This window comes from Panthera tigris, chromosome C2 (genome assembly GCF_018350195.1).
Source record: "Panthera tigris isolate Pti1 chromosome C2, P.tigris_Pti1_mat1.1, whole genome shotgun sequence".
Taxonomy (NCBI): Eukaryota; Metazoa; Chordata; class Mammalia; order Carnivora; family Felidae; genus Panthera; species Panthera tigris.
This window is the reverse complement of record NC_056668.1, coordinates 65,021,228-65,043,227: the sequence shown is the minus strand read 5'-3', so window position 1 is coordinate 65,043,227 and position 22,000 is coordinate 65,021,228. Positions and strand designations below refer to the sequence as shown.

Below are 22,000 nucleotides of genomic sequence, written 5' to 3'. Positions count from 1 at the left end.
TTTTCTCTTTCCTCTCCTTTTAGGATTCCAATTACATGCTTGATAGAACTGTTCATTGTGTCCCATATAGCTCTTACATCCTTTTCTCATTTTTTTTTTCTGAAATTACACTGTTTATTTCCTTTCTTGTTTGATTTCTGTCTCTTTCCTATATATTTCACAATATATTTCTCCCCTGTCAATTGTGAGAAATTCAGTAGCTCTTTTGTCAACCCTTGAGGGTGGTTGTGGAGAATAAATAAAGCAATAAACAAACAGCAACAAAGTGTGTGCACGCTAAGTTGAGACTCAGCATTACCTGGATGTGGTGTCACCCCTCGAGCTATAGGTCTCCCTAAGCAGGGCTCCTGTTACACACATGCAGTACATAACAGAGGTTCTGTACAATGGGAACTTCATTTAATGTGTGTGCGTTTGTTTTTAAAAGGATCAGAACTTCTACATCATAGAAGTTGTGTGGGAAAAGATATCTGGATCCTACAAGGTTTTTTTTTAAGATATATTTGTAGATTTTTAGAATCAACCACAATGGTATCTTTATGTATTTGAAATATAGCATTACATGTAGGTACAAAGCATTTTATTTACTCAGTCTATGGAAAATTCTTGACATGACATGGATTTGTGAACCTCCTGCAGTAACCCCACACTAGAGATCCACACATGTGAAAAGAAAATCTTGGGTTTATATCAAAATTTTAGCAATAAAGCCTGGCAAATAGTTAGATTTGCTCTCAGGAGACAACAATAAATATTCTTTTATCTCATGAATACTTATTAAATATTCACTTGCTGTCAAACATTATGCTGGACATCACAGGCTTTAATAAGTGAATCATTCATGGTATCTGCCCTGAAGGAACTTGAGCTCTAGCAAAGGAGAGATATGAATCATAAGCACCCTGCCCCTCTCCCCACCAAGGCCTTGCTAAGTCAAGCTCCTTAGGCCTGGCTCCTCTGAGTTTTAATTAATGAACTCTCCTCTGAGAGTCCTCAGTCCATGTGTAAATAGGTTTCTTGTGAACCATAAATAAATATACGTCAGATCCCTGACGTATATACAAATAAGCACCGTGTCAGTCCACTGTGGAAAGCATTACAAGAGTGGTTTAAACCACTATATGACCTATAGAAGTCCAGCAGAAGAGATCACTTCCTATTTCTGGTATTCGGAGGGTTCATGGAGAAACTGAGCTGTGCCTTCAAAGACAGAGTTAGGCAAGGCAGAAGCAATCCAGGAAAAAGAAATATGTGACTCAAAGACCCTACGCTGGAAGGTACAAGAAAAGCATGGCTGGAGGAGAACCAATGGCTCTTAGTGACTAACTGTGGAACCTAAGTAAGCTCTCATCAAAAGGCGATGGAAAGTGAGCAGGAAAATGGTGCACTCAGATCAGTGCTGAGGGAGACTGCATTCAGTGCATACCACAGAGTCTGGCAGAGTTTAGTTGTTTCATAAATGTTCACATTCTGAGAGACCTGAGAGAACAAAGCCAGGAGAACAGTGTCAGCCATTGAAACAGTCAGAGGGATTGTGAGGTACCAAGGGCCAGAATATATGATGGTGATGGGAACAGAGAGGCAGACACCTGAGAGATAGCCTGGGGGGAATTGCTTGGGAGAGGACGCAAATCCATCTTAGAGGTTCTCCATCTTCTTCCGCATATATTCCTGACACCCTGGTTTCCTGTAGACTCCCCCACAAGTCTCGATGACGGAAAAAAATGTGAGCAATGCTCTCAGTGGTTTCACTTCTAATTGTCATGGAATTCATACGTTGACACATGTCTCCCACTCAGAAATTTCCCTAGAGATCATGGGATTTTATTTCACTTTTGATTCACTTCTCTGACGTGATCCTTACCAAGAGCCCTCTTCTGCATAGCACATGATTGCCAACTGCCGATTGCCAACTGACGGTTGCTCAATGGCCTGGAATTGCCCTCTATACCCCCAACCCTCTGCTCTGAGTCCTAGTCATCCCTCAAGACTAGTACAAATGTCCCCTCCCCTCCCACACTGTCCCTGACATCTACCCCACCTCTGTCAGCATTAATCTGTCCCCTCCAGGACTCTCAGAGTCCTCTTGGACCACCACCCTCAGCTCTCACCTCCCCCCAGACTTCCTCTCCAGGTGCTTGAGGGCTGGGCAGATTCTTATTGCCATAGTCCCAGCACCCCACATGGTGTCATGTGCCTGGCATTTAGTTGGTAATTGTTAGATCTTTGTTAAACTCAGCTAACATTTCAACATGGCCTAGATTAGGATTTTAGAAACTTCTAGTTCCACTTTCCAGTGTTCTTTTGCTTCTGCCTCCTGTTGAAGTTAGAACACTTTGTCTTTGACTCATGTGTGACTCAGGAAGGAGGTCCTTTCTTCTGGTTTCTCCAGGCCCTGCTGAGGAGCTCAGGCCTGCTGTCCCCATCTCCTGTCTGTGGACAGCTCAGACTTCTTGCCTGTTCCTCTCTGAAGTGTGTGAGATGAAAATGTGGGTCGCTCCTAATTTCTCCAATGTGATTTCTTCTCTTTTCCCTGAATTTTGTTTCTTGTAATCTGATTCCTCGTCGTTCACCACATGTCTTCTATTTCTCTTGTCTTTTGCAACCTCCAGTAGCTCTCAAATTATTTTAACATCTGTCATTTATTCATCACAAACATAAATACACATATTTTTAAAACCCTCCTATTTACACTGTAATACTGCATCTGACCTAGTAAAATCTACTTTAATGCAACATGGCCAGACACCTTGCCATTGCTAGCAAATTTTTATTAAATTAAGTTTAAAAACCAAGGATATGGGGATAACATAAGTAGACATTGGGTTAGGATGCCTTATGAATATAGTATAGGGTTAAGAAAGAGCTCTGGAGTTGACCACTTGGATTCGAATTTTAGCACTGCCACATTCATGGTCTAGTTACATAACTGCTCTGTACCTCAGCTTGCTCATATGTAAAATGGCAATAAAAAAAGAACCTATCTCATGTTGCTGTGAGAATTTAATGAAACATAAAACCATGCCTGTCACACAGTAAGCATTCAATACATTGTAGTTATTATTAAGAGGATTGCCATCAGAATAGTGCCTGGAAATAGCAGGCTTACAATAAAGGTTTGCTGAATGAGTGAATGAATGAATGAATGAGTGAACATTCTGGTTTTGTGATAGCTTGTTTTTAGTTTTACCATTTCCCCGTGCTCTCCATAGAAGAAGTATAGCAAAGGGCAGCTTCTGAAGTGAACCATGGGTTGAGAGTGAAAAAGGAACGATCTCGACTTTGGGGTGGACTGAGTTTCAAGTCCAAACCAGGAGGGCTGGGTGAGCACTTGGAGTTGTGAAGTTGCAGGAGCTGGTAACTGCAGGAGAGAAGGGGCATTTTCACTTGAGTCAGTCTGACCCCAAGAAGAGGGGTGTTCACATATTGGGCTCTCCTTCCCTGGATATTTGCCTAGATCTCTTTCCACTTCTCCACCCTCCAGTTCTGTCCAAACTAAGAATCTGTCTATACTGGTATGGGCCTGGGCAAATGTTAAAGACCCAGAGCTTCAAGGTAGCAGCAGGAATTTACTTCCAGATAAACACTGCCCCTTGATAGTCTTCAAAAGCTATTAAAGCTCACATTTGCATTTATTGAAGAGTCACTTAGAGTTATTAAAATCCAATAGAAGTTCAGTCTGGTTTGGAAGTGCAGTAAAAATGGGAGAGTGGCTGTGTTTTTTCTCCGGTGGCTGTTTGACTTCAGGCAATTCCCTTAATCTTTCTGGGCTCTTCTTTCTTCCTCTGACACTCTGTGGCTTGATGACTAATAAACAAGGGTTGCTTAAGGAACCCAACAATAATAATGATAATAGATCAACCTCAGAGGATCTAAGAATTTCTTTTGGAAAAGAGTAAGAGAAATCAAGGAAGAAAGATAAGGATTGAGGCATAGAAGTTCCTGAATTCTAGGTTAAGAAGTTAAGAAGCTCTTATTCTAAGGCCTTTGGGAAAATCCAGTGAAAAAGTGGCAACAGGAGAATGATAAGTTTAAAGACTTTGTAGGAGTTATCTGGCACAGGTAAATAGAGGGACTAGAGGGGAAAGAAGCTGGAGGAAGATACCAGTTCAGAGACTGGTGCCAAATCCAACGCCTTACCCCACGTCTGAGAAAACAGAAAGGAAGGGACAGATACCAGACACATTTTGAAGAAATTGAGAGACATAGTGTCTAAGTGTAAATCAGGTATTGGGAGGGAGGAAGAGGGGGTAATTACTTTTTTCTTTTTGAGCATTATAATGTCTTGAGCCAAAGATAACTCAGGCTTCAAGCCTGATGTTGCATGCCAGTGTGGTGGCTATTGCCATTGAGGAGAAAGAAACAACTTTGGGGAGATGTTGATTTTATTTTGGATAGTTTGAATTTGGGCTATTGTCAGGACACTGAATGGCCCCATAAAGCAAATAGTTAACGTTTCATAAGTGAGTGAATACTGAGGATAGGGAGGATTTTAGGGCCTGGGACATAGAAGAACTCAGGCACAGGGATGGCCACATCACCTCCAGGCTCCTCTCTTAGGGGAAGAAGCCAACCTCCTCTGGGGTAAATGTGGGCTGTGATGGTCACCCCAAGGCCTGAGCATGCCGAAGAGTGAGGTCAGAGGTGTGTTTAAGGCTGGGGGCAGCAGTGTATGTCTCTCTGAGAAGGTCACTCAGGACCACTGAACAGGGAGATCAAGGGCTGGGTGAGATTTTAGCAATATGAGAAGATTTATGTTTCAGTATGATTCCTTTATACACCCACAGCTTCCTCCTGGAGATATTTTTTTTAAAGAGTTTATTTTTAAGTAATCTTTATACCCAGAGTGGGTCTTGAACTTACAACCTCAAGATCAAGAGTCATATCCTCTACCAGTTGAGCCAGCCAAGAGCCCTGCATGGATACTGAGTGAAATGACATACTGAAGGCCATTCTTCCTGGAAGAGATAGAACTGGAAGTTCTATCTGAATGGCTGGTAGAACCTGAAGGGGATGGTGGGGGCAGCAGGCGCAAAGGCATGGAAGTGACATAGTCCACAGTATGCTTTAGGGGGATACTGGCTTCAGCACAAGGGGGACATGGCAGGTAACTTCAGTTAGGCAGAGTGGGGCCAGACTGAGGATGTTGCAAGTGCTAAAATCCAACTTGAGGAGGCCAGCCTGTATCACACAGTGGACAGAGCCCAGGTTCTAGAGGCACATGGCTTAGTGTGAATCCTGATTTCACCCATTGCCAGCTGTATGACCATGGACAAGTTGCTTAATTCCCTCTCCCTCCATGTTCTCTGATATAAAATGAGGTAGTACATGGAACTGCTGGGAGGATTAATAAGAGAATTTATATAAAGGGATTAGAACACTACCTGACACATATTAAATGCTCAGGAAGTTTTAGTTTTTCACTTTCTCTTTCATAACTTTCTGTATTGACTGAAATTTTTTTAAAGAGTTGAGTTTTATAGTCATAAATAAATAAGAGTTTATTTTTTTACAGGTCTTTATAGCTCATCCCTTCTAATGATTTCACTGCTCAGAGACTATGGTGTCTGAATGAATGCCATTTTTCAAAAGTAATGAAATCTCAGGCCCCTATAGTTCTGAAGGAAAATGTCATTCCACTTTCACACATGGGTATGGATTGGCCAGCTTGGAGCCAGTTGAACACATGGTAACTCCAGAGGAGAAATTTGGGGGTTTGAGTAATTTATCTTAGGAAGACAAATGCTTGAATAAGTAATTGCAAGAAACCAGTTTCTTTGAACCACTGTCAGAGCGTCTGTGAACTGGTATGCCATGTTTAGAAAGTAATCCAGCATTACTAATCTTTTGGTATATCTGTTGACCTAGCAATTCTCACTGCAAAAATTTATCATACAGAAATGCAGGAGTCACAATATGAGATAGATGCACACAAATATTTATTGCAGCATCATTTGTAGTTGAAACAACCTCAATCCATCACAAAGAAAATAGTTGACAAAATTATGGCATATCCAGACTGTGGAATATTACACATCCAGTGAGTAGATTAGATCTGTGTCTAATTGGAGGGATAGTCATGACATATTGTTAAGTGACTACAGAAAATTGCAGAGTGATAGGTGTACTATGATTTCATTTTTGTTAAAAAAACAACTTTGTGTGTATATATTTGTATTTACACGGAGAAATGGGTAGAAGGACATACATACAGCTATTAACATGGATTACCTCAGGGTCATGGTAGTCTATATATCTACAGTTTGACTTGTTAAAATGAACATTTATTGATTCTGTAGTTTGAAAAATATATATATAATAATGTATGGGAGGTTTTTTGTTTGGTTTGGTTTGGAAATTAATCTGAAGACCAAGATTGAGAAACGATCACCCAACTGCTTTAAGTGAATTCTGGTACCCAGACCCTGAGTTACAATCTTGCCTTAGAAATACCTTGTAGGGTAACTGAGGTCTTTGGTGATCACTGAATAATCCCAAAGAAAAGAAGTTAGAAGATGGTAGATACATTTGCCCCAGTAGCCAAAAAGAAGTAAAGCAGAAATTCCTGAAAGTAGAGACTAGGAAGTTTGGTGTGTTCTCAGCAAAGTCCAGGGACAAATCACTAAAAACATTGCTTGTATATATTTACGAAATTAACTAGAAATTATCAGGAGCTCTTGGGAATGAAGTCATGCTAAAACTCAATCATATTATCTCTCTTTTCTCTCTCTCAGATCAGGGGATCATTATAAATATAAAGTATTGAAACTTTTCTCATAATATATAAGTAGTCAAGATAAACATGAATTAGAAATCTATGCAAATGTTCAGACCCAGAGTATTGATTAATCTTAAGGAAGCTTCTAGAAGTAGGGCTTTGCCCTTGACTTTCTCCTCTCAAGTTCTTGGATACAGATATAAAAAGAAATCTATTTAAAAATGCCATATACATTGGGACACCTGGGTGGCTCAGTTGGTTAAGCATCCGACTTCAGCTCAGGTCATGATCTCATGGTTTGTGGGTTTGAGCCCCACATCGGGCTCCATGCTGACAGCTCAGAGCCTGGAGCCTGCTTCTGATTCTGTGTCTCCCTTTCTCTCTTCTCTTTCCCCTACTCATGCTCTGTCTCTCTCTCTCAAAAATAAATAGACATTAAAAAAATAAAAATAAAAATGACATATATATATGACATAAATTACATAAAGCTTGGAGGGAAAGCTAAATGTTCCTAAGGATAAAATCGGGATATAAGTAATTCCTGACAAGTTGAAAGATTACAACAATAACATGTAAAGGAATTGGGTTATATGAAAAGTTCATTCAGGTTAAAAAAATCAACTCCACGAGAAAGAAAGAAAGCAGAATCAGTAAGAATAATAGACTCTAAAAATTGAAGAGTTGAGGGGCGCCTGGGTGGCTCAGTTAAGCATCTGACTTTGGCTCAGGTCATGATCTCACGGTTTGTGAATTCGATCCCCACATCGGGCTCTCTGCTGTCAGCATGAAGCCTGGAGCCTGCTTTGGATCTTCTGTTCCCCTCTCTCTCTGCCCTGCCCCCCCCCCCTCTCTCTCAGAATAAATAAACTTAAAAAAAGTTGAAGAGTTGCAGTTGAACCCTAAAGTGACTCTTGGGCTGAATTAATGGAGGATTATAATGAGGAACATGTAAAACTGCACACTTGGTGTGTTCTGTGGGAGGAAGATTGAAAACATTGAGCCCAGTCCTGGGATTATGGCACAAACTGAACATATTCAGGGTATCACGACCAGAGGGAGGAAGGGTCTGGAAACCATGTTTGTAGTGCCACTTAAGGGAAGGGGTGTACTATCAAAGGGAATTACTTCTGTAATTGTCTCTGCTCATGGAAAGATCTCAAAAGAGGTTGTGAGCAGCAGGGGGTGTGGAAGGGAGACGATGCTCTTGCCCCGCCATCAGGCAGATTTTCTTGTTACCCTTCTCTTTTTTCAAATCTCACACATGTCCCACCTACTTAAAGCCAGGTTTCCCAAAGTGTGGGCCATTGGGCAGGATGGTTTAAGGTAGCACATAGACCCAGCATTAAACAACATTAAGTCTCCTGGTGAGATTGTTGTTTATGTTTTCATTTTCTTTCAAGTCACTGATTACATAAAGAAGAAAGTCTCTGGTGTTAAGGTTTTGTCATCTCATATTTACTAATCTTCCCTTTTTAATAAGGAAAGGACAGGCCTGAAGTGGAGAGCCTTCAGCAAGCCACAACATCTAGTTGGACTTTTAAACATTGTTATGTTATCATTGTATTTATTTACAAGAAGGGAAACTGGCTTTTCTTTTTTCTTTTTTAAAGTTTTTTTCTTTTTTCTTTTTTCTTTATTTTGAGAGAGACAGAGACAGCAGTAGGGGAGTCAGGGAGAGAGAGGGAGAGAGAGGATCCCAAGCAGGCTGTGTACCATCAGCATGGAGCCCAATATGGGGTTCGAACCCACAAAGCCATTAGATCATGACCTGAGCCAAAACCAAGAGTCAGAAGCTCAACCAACTGAGCCACGCAGGTGCCCCTGGAAAACTGGATTTTCATTAGGGTAATGGTCTAAAATTTCTGATGGGGAGGAAAATAAAATGTGAGAGAGTCTAATCATGCTTTAAAGTAAGAAGCTATTAGCAAAGAAGCACAGGGGTATACTCAAAGGCAAAACTGGAAGTATGAGGACAGGGAAAAACAGGTCAGTGAAACACCAATCAGCATCACATAACATCATTTTGATCATAGAAGCATAATTTACACACACTTGGAAGCGATAAGCAGTGGGGAAAACCAAGGAAGAACTATGTGCTGAGCAGTGTCTCCCAGGATGGCAAATGTGTGACAAGGACATTAAGGTCAAGGAACAGTAGGCACAGCCCTAATATAGCTCCTGGGTAACACTGTCTCTAGCGAGGTCCTTGCCTGGAACCTGGGTGGAGTAAGGGAGGGAGTAAAAGAAAGAGGGGGTTTGGGTTTTGAAAAATAAAAATGAACCCCAAGCCTGCCCAATACTGGGGGGAGTTTCTGCACTCATGTTACGCTCCCACTGACTGTGGGGGACAGTGCAGAAAGTAAAGACCTACGTTAGTATTCACAACGCATCACCTGTCCTTTCATTGCATTTCTACAGCCTAGACAAAGGCCCAAACCCTGACTTCTGGTCAGCTGGGCGACTTGGCCCAGACGGACCAATTGCAGGCTATTGCTTACATCATCTTCCTGCCTTTACTGTGGACAGTGAACCAGCAAGTCAGCAGTTTCTTTCAAAGCACATTTATTTGAACAGATCTTTGTACACACGTGTTCAGAGCAGCATTATTCACAACAGCCAAAAGGTGGAGTAACACAAGTGTCCGTGGATGGCTGAAGTGGTAAACAAAATGTGACATACGTATACCATGGAATACTATTCATCCTTAAGAAGAAAGGAAATTCTGACACATGCTATTACATGGGGAACTTTGAAAATGTCATGCGAAGTGAAATACGCCAGATACAAAAGGACACATATTGCATGATTGTATGAGGTATTCTAGAAGAGTAGAAATCATAGTGACAGAAAGTAGAATAGTGGTTACCAGGGGCGGGGGCCCGGGGGGGGGGGGATGGGGAATTGCTTAATGGGTTCAAAGCTTCGATTGGGGAAGATGAAAAAGTTCTGGAGATGGAAAGAGGTAATGGCTGTACAACACTACGAATGTACTCAATACTACTGGATCGTACACTTAAAAATGACTTAAAGGATTTTTTAAAGAAGCTAAAATGAGGGGCGCCTGGGTGGCTCAGTTGGTTGAGTGTCTGACTTTGGCTCAGGTCATGATCTTGTGGTTCATGAGTTCAAGCCCCTCGTTGGGCTCTGTGCTGCCAGCTCGGAGCCTAGAGTCTGCTTTGGATTCTTTGTCTCCCTCTCTCTCTGCCCCTCCCCCACTCGTGCTCAATCTCTCTCTGTCTCTCTCAAAAATAAATAAACATTAAAAAAAAAGTGTTAAAACGATTAAGTATGGAAGATTCCAGGGAGTACCTGCTTGTGGAGAAAGTGTGATGGTGTGTGCCATATCTCTCTGGGGTTCCTCACCCACACCCCAGGCATTCTCCACCCTTCTCTGTCCTGCTTTATGCCCTGGGTCACATCAACATGCCTCTTGCCTTCTGGCTTCTGCTTGGAGTCATTCATTGGGGAGCACTAGCAGGAGATGAGGGCAGAAAGAAGAGTGAGATTGGAGAATCTATTTCCTCACTTCCCTCCCTACAGGATTGCTGTCCGGGTGACCATGTCCCTTGACTGAAGGTCTGGCAGCCCCTGTCAGTCTTGGGATTCCGGTGCTCTCTCCTCTTGCCTCTTCAGACCTAGGGCAGGATGAGCTAACTCAGCCCCTAGCCCGAGGGAACAGCACCATCCCTTCTGGTTTTCCCACTTCCTACTAAGACCTTTGTAAATAGTCCTTTTATTAAATTCTCCTCAAATTACCCTGTTAGAGCAAATCATCTGTTTCTTGCTGGACTATGGCTGTATACAAGGTAACTTACAACAAAGTTTGGGAAACACTGACCCAAAGAAAATTCATCTATATTCCCCAAAGATCTCTCTGATTCCCCAAACCTTCCAGATATCAAGAGAAGGCAATGGTAAGGAATGGTGAATGGTGCCATCTTTTCCCAGCCCTCCATCCCCTCTCCTGTTCCAAGCACTTCTTCTCAATTGCTATTTTAATACAGAGAATTCAGCGCCTATTGTTTTCTCCATCCTATAGAAAACCACATTTCTATACATCACAGAATTCCATTTCAATAAAACAATGAAATAATTCAGATATTCCATGGTGTTTTATTATTTTTTTTTTAAAAAAACATTGTTCCTGTGAATGTTTCCATTGAATCCTAGGCACAGATGTTCAAGGATATGGGGCAATTGCAGTTAATATGCAGTTAAGTAGGAATAGAAAAGCTGAAGCGGTATTTTGCAAGGCTGTTCAAATTGGTAACAGAGACAAAGCTCTGATAGAATAAGTTATCTCTCCCCTCTAAGGTGGCTATTATGGGGAAAATAACCATGAGTTTTGCCTTCTTTCTAGTAGTAATGCCTAGAGTAAGTTGAACATAGTTTCCCGACCTCTGAAATCCAGGGAGATGCATCCTGCCCAGGCTTATACTATACACACTTTAGTTTCAGGTCATGAGAAACAGTCACACTCGCTTGTAAGTTCACTGGCTCAGGTAAGCAGACAGTCTGTTTGCTGCAAAAGAAGAGCAACAAGAAGGTATGCGCTCAGGGCAGGTCCCCGATTGCTCAGGAAAGAGGGCTAGGAGTTGTGTGCTCTTGTGTTACCATGATGTCAGATGAAAGAAGCCTATAGCTGTCTATTATAGGAGTCTACTACTCCTGTCCTCCAAGTGCCCAGGGTGGTAAGACTAATATAAATTTGTGCTAGAGGCACAGGTGGATCCACAGCTGTGAATGTGACCAGTGGAGACTAAGGAGGAGGAACTATGCAATGAGAAGTCTTTGTTTCAATAAATCGTATGTAGAAACTGAATAAGACATATATAAAATAGATTTTATATGTATATATAAAATTATTCAGCTGTATATCAGATAAAATGAAGTTTCTTATATTGAAGTGGGAATGGGAAATTGAAGCCTACCCTCTTTGGCTTTTGAACACCTCCAACCCAAGATGGCCCCATAGAAAATCAAGAAAACCCTAGGTCTTTGTCATTTCTGTTGAAGAAGCTAATCTCTGTAATGAGACTGTACCTCAACAAATGTCACATCTCAGGTCAGGATTGGCCCTTGTGGGTATGTATGGGGCAGGTGTGGATTCTGGGCTTACTTGTCATTGACCGGCAAAGGAGCAGTGCAGAACTTTCCAGCAATGGTAGTCCGATCTTTTTTCCAAACTAGGTTGGAAGAATGAAACTTGAATTTCACTTGGTTTATCTGGCACTGAGCGTTGGTGTGAGCTATGATTCCTCTCCCCTGGAGTTGCTGTCTAGGTCTGCAAGGGAAAGGGAAATTAAGTTATTGAAGCACTTTTGGCCTTTGCTTCCCCTTGGCTCCTATGGGGTTCCGCTGGTAGCATTGGTTAGTTTCATGCACAAAAGAACTCCTTGAAGGTGGGGACCGTGATCCTTTGTATCACACTAACCAGTCCCTTTGCACATATACTCACAGCTTTGAACATGGCTCAGAAAATAGTTGTTGATTTTTAAAAATATTTTTTAATGTTTATTTATTCATTTTGAGAGAGAGAAAGAGAGAGAGAGCATGAACTGGGGAGGGGCAGAGAGAGGGAGAGAGAGAATTCCAAGCAGGTTCCACACTGTCCGCGCAGAGCCTAACTCAGGGCTCGAACTCATGAACCATGAGAGCATGACCTGAGCTGAAATCAAGAGCCAGAGGCTTAACCAACTGAGCCACCCAAACGCCCCTAGTTTTTTTTTTTTTTTTCTTTTGAGGAAGATTCTGTACAACTTTAAAAGCTGTTCCTTTTTTTTTTTTTTAATTTTAGAAGTGTTTTGAAATACTTCAGAGGAAAAAAATAAGGTTTTTCCCTTTAAGAAGCTGCATGAATGGAGGAGCTTGCAAACTAACAGGGTATGAAGGACGCTATGAGTAAGCGGCCGAAAGACCTGGTTTGGGTAAATTTTCTAATTAGAAGGAAACCTTGGGATTTCACAAAGCTATAGAAAGTAGACTCACACACAAAGCTATAGAAAGTAGACTCACACATAAACTCCCCCCAGCCCCGCCTTTTTCAATTTCTATCTGCAAGAGAGAAAAAAACCAACAAACAAGGAACTGAAGATAACCATGTTCTGATAGTCTTCTTCAAAAGAGTAATGCAAATTGTTTTGGGGAGAAGGAAGAATCTGTAGATATCTATTCCAATCACTCAGGGAGGATTTAAAAGTGTAGTGGTTGAGGGGCGCCTGGGTGGCTCAGTCAGTTAAGAGTCCGGCTTCAGCTCAGCTCATGATCTCATGCTCCTTGAGTTCGAGTCCCACATCGGGCTCTATGCTAACAGCTCAGAATCTGGAGCCTGCCTTGGATTCTGTGTCTCCCCTCTCTCTCTGTCCCTTCCCCACTCGTGCTGTGTCTCTATCTCTCAAAAATAAGTAAACATTTAAAAAAAAGTGTAGTGATTGAGGCTATGCCCAGAGATTCTGCTGCAATTGGCCTGGGGCAGGGTTTGGGGGTCAGTGGTGTTTAATGCTTTCCAGGTGATTCTAATGAGTGGCTATTTATGTGTCATTGTCAGGACCCTTGCCAATGTTGGCTCATTTACCCATGCAACCAAGAAGCAATGAAAACACCTTGTGGAAATAATGTGACCTTGAACTGATGTAGTGAAAATTATTCAGCTATAATCTGCAAGACTAACGTGGGCACCTGAAAATCTGTGTTGGGGTCCTGATTGCCTGCGGGACTTCTCTCTTTGGCCTGTGTGAGCTGGAGCCCTGGCTGGTGGCAGGGTGTTTGGGAATCCAGAAATGTGCTCCTCTCAGTGGAAACTTGTCTTCCCTGGTTAGTGCAATTAACCTCCAATACTGCAGCCTGAGAAATATTTCCAAACTCCAATCTGATCCGGTCACTCTCCTGCTTCAAATTCCCAGTGGCTCCCCAAACTGCTCTCAGGATAAAAATAAAAATCCCTAACCTGTCCTTCAATGCCTGGCACAGTCTGGACCTCAGCTGCGACCCCTGCTCCCCCAGCTTCCTTCTCCAATGCCTCACCCCCTGCTCTCCACTCCCTGCGCCATATTCTCACTAACCCCTGGCCTGGGTAACTCCTGTGAATCACTACTCAAATGTCAATTCAAACACTCCTCAAACATCACCTTTTCACACTTGGTCAGGCTCTGTCTCACTTGTCCTCATGGCACCTGCCACTGTGGACAATTGTACATTTCTGTGCACACGCACTGGTCATTTCCGTGTTTGTGATTCATGCGTTCCCCTGCCAACCACACTTCTCAGGCTCCCCTGCCAGCAGGTTCCAGTGAGGTCTAACTTGCAGGAGGCACGCACAGTGGGGAGACTGCTTTGGACTGTGATTCCAGAGGGGATATATTTCCTGCCTGCTTCCAGATCCTGCTGGTATTCTACAAACACCTTCGGGCTTTCTTCCTCCAACCCCACAGGCGGAGTGGCCTCCGTTGCTGATCTCTGCGGTGCCTCACGCTCCTTTTGGGTTTCCAGCCCTCCCAACACATTTGTAATTAGTTCCCTGGGTTGAAGTCCCTCTATTGGACTCCCAGCTTGGACTCTGGTTTCTGGACTGTACCCTGACCAAGACAGTTACTTCTCTGATTAGACTGGCTCCTGCTGGCTTGGGAGTAACTAACCGATTGCTTTTTTTTTTTATGTTTATTTATTTATTTTGAGAGAGAGAGCATGCATGCAAGCATGAGCAGGGGAGGGAGAGAGAGAGAGAGAGAGGGAGATGGAAAGAATCCCAAGCAGGCTCCGCTTTGTCAGCGTAGAGCCCAATGCAAGGCTCAATCCCATGAACCAGTGAAATCATGACCTGAGCCAAAATCAAGACCCGGAAGCTTAACAAACCGAGCCACCCAGGCACCCCTAACCAATTGCTTTTTAAAGAAACATGCACCACTGCTGCTGAGTTCCTGTCCCCTGCCAGGCCTGAGCCTTCCTATAGGTGAAGTTCTCTGTCTTCCCACCTCAAGTGTGGTCCTGCCAGCCGCTACGCCCAGATGTGACCCTATAAGGGAAGGAAATGCTCAGCCCAGTTCCAGAGATTGGCACCACCTGGCATCAAGCCCTGCTGGCCTCACCTTGTACTCATTTGCTAACTGACCCTCTGCCTGTGATTCACTTCTACTAACTCACCTAGAGTTAACTCACCTACTTTCCAAGAGTAGGTTCTTCGCAGTCTCTGGCCAGCCCTCCCTGGGCTAGTGGCTGAGGTCCTCCTACTTGCTGACATCCCTGACGTGGCCTTCCTGGAGTCCTGACTACTGTTTCCTATCGGGGACCCAATTACTTTGTTCTCACCACTTTTTGAGACATCCCATGACTGCTGTCTGCCTGCTTCAGCTGCTGTTGTCTGAATACACTATCCTTGGACCCAATACTGATCCTGAACCTGGGACAGTTGCCCACCATGTGTCTGTGGGGTGCATCTGTAGTAGGTGCTGCCCTCACCCCCACCTCCAGCCCAGCGGGCTCGGGTCACCCATCAGTGATCGCACAGGGCCTGTTGTGGGAGATGTGTGCATGTAACGCGGGACACTTACGTACATGGTGATCTCGACCGAGGAAGTAACATTGCTGCTAAGGAAGGTGATGGAGATACAGGTATCCTTCTTTCTTGGCTCCTGCAAGTAAAACTCCACGAGGCTGTGATGCACTGGGAAACCAAAGCAGAGCAGATGCCTGGGCCAGAGGTCAGTGGGTACAACATGCAAAAAGCCCCGGAGAGCAGCAGTGCAGGGATCTGAGATCTACCTCTTAACAGCCGTTGACTAGCAGCAGATTATCTGTCATTCCAGATCCTTAGCTTCCTCATTGTAAATTGGGGATAATAAAAATGGGTCTGAATGAGAGTTAAATGAGTTAATACAAAAGTCCTTAGACAGTGTCTGTGCCTAGGAAGCGTTCAATACATGTTAGTTTTTATTATTACCTATAATGCTAGAATGTCCCACTCCTCCCTGCTTGATGACATTATCTCGGTGGTGTGATTTTAAAAGAACTGAAAAGGATCTTTCTTATACTAAATAATTAACTCCTAAAATAACCCTCCATATGCACAGTGTCAGGGAGCCCACTTGTGTGTAGGAGATGACTATTTCCCTCTCTGTGGCAGCTGGGTGCCTGTATGGCATCTCCACCCTCCCAGGCAGCATCGATCCTGGGGCTCTCAAACTTGCGTCATTGACATAAACCAGACGAGGAGCCTGGCTCGTGGTGATGCCCCTGCTGTCTCTCTGGCAAGAGAAGTTAAGAATTACAGCTTCCCTAACCTCCTATCCTTTCCTTATTAAGGGGGAGACCCATCTGGTGGCATTTTGCAGTATCTTTAGTCTTGGGGCATTTCCACAGACTTCTTTGGTGATCGGGACATAGCTGGACAGGCAATTCTTCACTTCTGCCCTACTTGTACTTTTTCATTTGTCATGTTTTAAAGGCAAATATTGGGGGGACACCAAGTGGATTTTGGTACACTCACCACTAAGCTGGAGGAGTGCTATGATCCATCTGGGCTAATGGAGTTGGTAACAAGACTCACTGACAGGTGCTAAGATGCCAAGAACCCACATGGAAGAAAAGAGAGCACCGTATGCTTCCTCTCCACAGAGGAACACATCCAGTGCCATGCCCCTTCTGTCTCTTTCTCAGTTGTTTGCTAGAGGATGCAGACTGTTAAGGTAATGGGCAAGGGCTAAATTGTAGTGGGTAACTGAAATCTGGAAAAAAAGCTAAATTACATAAGCTTTAGGAATTGAATTCTCTGGGCTGACTTTTACATATTATACCACTTCTTCCTTTGCCAGCAGATCTCACCCATTAAGAAAGTTTCCTAAAGTTCTGCTTCTCTCTTTATATTATCTGGAAGCCCCAAGAGGGTCAGGTCTACTAACACTGGATGGGTGGGAATCAGTAGTGGAATCCAATCTCCAGTGCAGGAGTCAGACATGGGAGGCAGCAGACAGAGCCCTGGATGGTTGATCAGGAGATCTGGATCCAAGGCCTGGCCCCGCTGCTTACTCGCTGTTTCCTTTCCCTAAGTCACTGAACCTCTCTGTGTCTTGGCTCCTTCATCTACAACCCTCGATATCACCTCACAGAACATTGGCAAGGATTAAATGAGGTAATGGAGAGAAAGCACTTTGTGTGAAACACTGTTCTATAAAGGGAAAAGTAAGACTGTTAGAAAAACTATTTAGAAACAATAGAAACACTATTTGTTTTCAACAATAGTGTTGAAAACAATAGAAAAACTATTTGGAGAAGGTTCTCTGCCCTGCTGGTGCATGTCTGGCAGGGGTCAGGGGTGACCACTGTCCTGTTGAACACTGCTGAGACCCAGGCAGGCCGAGCGGGACGATGGGCACCCAGTGCGTGGGGCCCGGGAGTGGGTGAGAGCGGGAGCTGCAGGCCGTTGGTACTACCCAAACTACCAGGTGGATGGCCTATCCCTCCAGGTAGAGGAGAGTCCCAGCTTCAGTGCTCAGAACAAAAAGCTCAGAATTGCAAGGCGCAGAGCATGCAGAAAAGCAGGTACTCGGGCTGGCTTATTTCTTTCTGTAGCTCTGTGAGGTTTTTGAACAGATAGGGCCATGCTTCTGGGGCATGGAGAGGGAGTCTCACAACAAATACGAAACAGTCAGAAAAATTATAGCTGTGTGAGTCTGCCTCAGCAGGGACTTTGAAATGCCTCTAACCTCAAGTGTGCCCCAGGCTCCCTGCCATGTGTGTCCCTGACTGAGCAGACAGGAAGGAGCCAGTTCAGGTTGCTGTGAAGCTGTCCCAGAACTGGAAGTAAAACTGGACATCTGGTCCTGGCATCGCTGCCTCCACCACTGGACAAAGCATCCTCCCCCAGGCTGACCTCTGGAGGGGGCGGTGAGGACAAAAGAGGATCCAAGAAATACGGTTGTAAAGAGCAGATTCTCAGAAGCAGAGGCAAAGAAGCCAGTGTGGAGGCAGGTGGTGACACGGAAAGAATATAGATTTTGGAGTCAGAAGACCTGAGTTGAATTCTGCCTTTTCCGCACCACTGTGTAGCCTTGGGCACAAGGCTTAATCTCTCAGAACCTCTCCGTCCTCACAGCTAACTAGAGTGGGGTTGTCAAATGAGCAGATATATGTGAGAAGCCCACAGTCGACTCTTATAATCCACTTGTTCCTAAGAGGTAGCCATGAATTCTCTCTAGCATGATAAACACCCGCATCTAGTCTCCCCCAGTTCTCTGAATGATAAAAGGAAGGGAATTATTACTTATCAAGCTCCAGTCACTGTGCTAGCAACTCCCTGTATACTATTTTATTTTACCCTCACAATTGATTCTTTAAAGTAGATACTGTTGTTGTTCCCACTTTCTACATAAGGATGGAGAGTTCAGCCAGGTTAAGTAACTTCCTTCTGATGACACATCTGGTAGGTGGAGAAGCTGACATTCAAATCCAAGTCTGTATGACCACAATCTGAACTTTGGGCTCCATATCACATGGCAACAGGAGTTCTGGTCCAAGGAAGGAATGGCCATAAAGAAAGATCCCTCCACCAACCAGACACAAGCTGATCAGAATATCAGAGTTAATTTGGATGTACAATTTATCATCCCAGCCAGCATACTTTTATCCTATACACACAATAAACCAGACAAGATCCTATGATAACAAGCACTAAGGAAGTATAATCACTCTACTTAAGATGCAAACAGCATAGGAGAAAATGATGCTTCAACCTGTAATATTTCATAGAATCTAAGACACATTTTTCTCTCACATTTAACATCTTTTACTGGTATCTTAGCTTCAGTGAAGCATAGTGGTTAGAAGCAACAGTAAATAGTTGGAGTATGTGTATGTAGGGGAAGTAGAGTAGAGAGCAAGGTTCAACATTCCTTAGAGACCCTGACCTAACAGGGCTGCCAGGGTAGGAGACACATAAGATGGGCATCGAGGAGGGGGTGAAAAAAAGTATGCAGGAAGGATGAAGCCAGAGGGTGCTCCCAAAAACCACATTACAGAGAACCCACACTGAAGTGAGGTGGGGAGGAACTAGGATAAGTATACAGACAGCAAGATACCTGATAATCTGCAGTAGAGCATGGGTTGGACTAGCTCTGAAAGTTTAGGGTCTAAGACCAGTAGCTGCTGCCCCTCACCCCTCCTATGACATCTTTGTGCCTGTCCTTCACCTCACGCCTGAGCTCCCATGCCATGCTAGACACAGCCCACGCCAGAGCCCTGGACTCTGCAGAACAGCACAGTAGCATACCTGAGCTACACACAAACCCCCCACTCACCACAGTACGGAGCCATGGAAGTGGTCCGGAGGTACACTTTCACTTCCTTGGGAAGCGGCTGTATCTTAACACCACTTTGTTCCATCAGCCCTGGAAATACAGAGGCAAAGACAAAAAACAAGATCCCTGAGGAGGCCATTTCAGTGTCCCATGGCACGCAACCACATATTGATTAATTTGCACACCCATTCATTCTGCAAACAACTACACTGTATGCTCATTATATGTCATGCCCTAAGGTGGGTCCCAGGATACATACAGTTCAGTCCAGTCAAAGATAAACACGCAAATACACAGGAAGCACATTTTTTAAGATCATCTGGCCCATTCTCAGGAGGTATGTATCAGAAATTTGAGATTAGATCTCCAATTTGTAAAATAATCTATTAGACAGTTGTTTTAACGGCATTTATATCCTTCACAGACAAAGCACGGAAAGCGTTTGACCTGAAGAATAGTGGTTGACAAGTTAAGGAAGGACATAACAAGCAGGGAGTACAGTTTGGACAAAGGCATACAGGGTGAGGAAACATGAAACATGAACATCCCTGGGGTGTTCAGTGCCAGGGAAAGTGTAGTGAGAGCTGAGGCTGGGGAAAGTGTGAGGTGGCTGGTCCATCACATTTGGGGGAAATTGTGGCATATGCACAATGAGTAGGAAGTAATGTTGATTTGCTTTATTGTGGGAAGCTACATCTACTTTAACATTTTGTCAAGCTGCGGTTCTGAGTAGCAGCTAGGGGTGGGAAGTGGGAGAATGAGGGCGAGAAAGGAACCATTTATACTCCCCCAGAGTTCTTCCTGAAACCACCTTGGAGAACCCTAGGATGTTCTCAGCAATGACCTGCACAGGGTGAATTGAGGTCAGATCCCTCAGCCTTTCCCCAGCCCCCCTCCCCAGACTAGCCTGGGTCATCCAGCAATGTGCCCAAGCCAGCCAGCAATTAGGCAGCCCTCCAGCTGGCACATGGTCACCACAGCCTCAAACCCCTAAAGGGGGCCATATGTGCCACTCATGGGGATTCCCCACAACACCTTGATTTAGAATCTACCAGGAATTGGAGAATGGCTGGCCTGGCTAGAAAGACCTATGGCAAGCATCTGGTCTGGGAGTGGGGGCAGCAGTTCTGAATTCTACCAATGTTTATAAAGTGTCCTTTGCCTGGACTTGCAGACAAGGGGCTGTGTGTGAAGGGTGTGTGCAGAGCAAGTAGAGTATCAGGCAACAGCATGCATGGCGAGAGGTGGGATGTGGAAGGCCAAATGCCATCCTCCAGGTGGGAACAGGCTGAACATTTCATTGGTGAATTTCCTTACTGTAGTTGGATAGACTTATTGACCACAGAAGAGCAGGACTTAAAGAGGTGACAATTAGCAAGACTTGAACTTTCCCCAAATTGTCAAAGGAAGTCAAAGGGGTGGCATTTACCAATCCTTGGGCAGGAAAGCAGAAATGGGTTAAAACAATCCAGACATTTTCCAGCAAGAAAGGCCTTGTAGTTGGCACAGGGAAAGGCCATCAATGGACAGGAATTCTCCAGGGCACTGATGTAGAGGTACACGGCCCTCATGTGATCACAGATCAGGTAACTGTAACCTTAACAGGGTAAAAAACACAACCAAGGTTTTAGTTTAAGACAAATGAAAATCCCTCCATGCTACTTATTATAACTCTATTGAATTTTATATTCCAGCAGGCTACAAATACATGGGATGTCTCTTGAGCCACATTTTTTAATGTTAATGGACATGGCTACTGCTTTCTTCCTTTTCCTTTTCCAGAGATACCTAAGCTTAATCTATCAAAAAAAAAAAAAAAGTTTAATTTGAGACCCATTCTTTCATGATCATCAAACTCTCTTTCAGAAAATGGGAGCTTTCAGACAATTGGTGACCTTTACCCACTTCTCACAATGAATATCTGTCTACACATTTTACTTTCTTCATCAACACCCAACAAAAATTTTTATAACCTCATGATACTCATCCCAGCAATGAAACAATCAAGGGAGTCAGCTCTAGGTTCTGAGGTCTTCAGAGTCCCCCTTCACCTTGGGACCCCCACTCTGGGACCAGTAACCACATCTGAGCTGTGTGTCAACTTTCTTTTTCCCATGGCTGGCACACTCTCTATGGGCAAGCTCCTTCCAGCTGCAACAGGGAGGTGGGGGATACAAACCAAACCCTTTTCAAATTGTGTTATGAAGAAAAATGAAAAGTGGCCGCTGAAATATCACAGAAATATTCAAAAGCCATTAAAATCAAACTATCCCATCTGGTAAAAAAAAAAAAAAAAAAGTTGGAAAATCTACAAATTGTGAAAGGAAACATGTTTTTGGATAATCAATGAATTTAGTAAATTAGATTAGGGATTATTCAATAAAATTGTCAAAAGAATCCTTAAAGTGTCAAAAATTTGGTAAGGCAAGAAAAGACTAAAAACAGTAATCAGAAATCAGGATAAAATTCCCGTAAGAAATGCTGATAGGTTGGCTATGTTCATAAGAAGAATGTGAGAAGATTAAACAACCCTTGGTCCTTAGCTTTTGACAAATTTAATATTATTTAAAATAATGCTAAGAAGAATGAATTCAAAAAGAACATTCTAGGGGCGCCTGGGTGGCTCAGTCGGTTAAGCATCCGACTTTGGCTCAGGTCATGATCTCACAGTTTGTGAGTTCGAGCCCCACGTCGGGCTCTGTGCTGACAGCTCAGAGCCTGGAACCAGCTTTGGATTCTGTGTCTCCTTCTCTCTCTGCCCCTTCCCAACTTGTGCTCTGTCTATGTCTCTCAAAAGATAAATAAATGTAAAAAAAAATTAAAAAAAAAAAAGAACATTCTAGAAGAATACATTGACCCTTGAACTTAATTATTAATAGCCTATTGTTGACCAGAATCCTTACTAATAACATGAACAGTTGATTAACACATATTTGGTGTAAGTGTAATACTGTATTCTTACAGTAAAGTAAGCTAGAGAAAAGAAAATGTTGAA

At 43.5% G+C, this 22,000-nt stretch overlaps 1 protein-coding gene across 5 annotated transcripts in view; it reads right to left on the bottom strand.

Moving 5' to 3' along the window:
- Positions 1-10,827: 10,827 nt before the first annotated feature.
- The window catches only part of LOC102963545 (protein ADP-ribosylarginine hydrolase), a 37,778-nt gene continuing 26,605 nt past the window's right edge, over positions 10,828-22,000 (bottom strand). For 2 of the 5 annotated variants that reach the window (XM_042998454.1, XM_042998455.1), the window contains exons 11-15: positions 20,435-20,602; positions 19,006-19,095; positions 15,265-15,403; positions 11,838-12,002; positions 10,828-11,240 (exon numbers count right to left, since the gene is read on the bottom strand). In XM_042998454.1, the coding sequence (XP_042854388.1) occupies positions 11,156-11,240; positions 11,838-12,002; positions 15,265-15,403; positions 19,006-19,095; positions 20,435-20,602 (647 nt within the window). In that variant the 3' untranslated portion in view covers positions 10,828-11,155. Of the gene's footprint in view, positions 11,241-11,837; positions 12,003-15,264; positions 15,404-19,005; positions 19,096-20,434; positions 20,603-22,000 lie in introns of those variants that run through there. The other 3 variants (XM_007098354.3, XM_042998456.1, XM_007098355.3) reach the window with 3 other exon arrangements.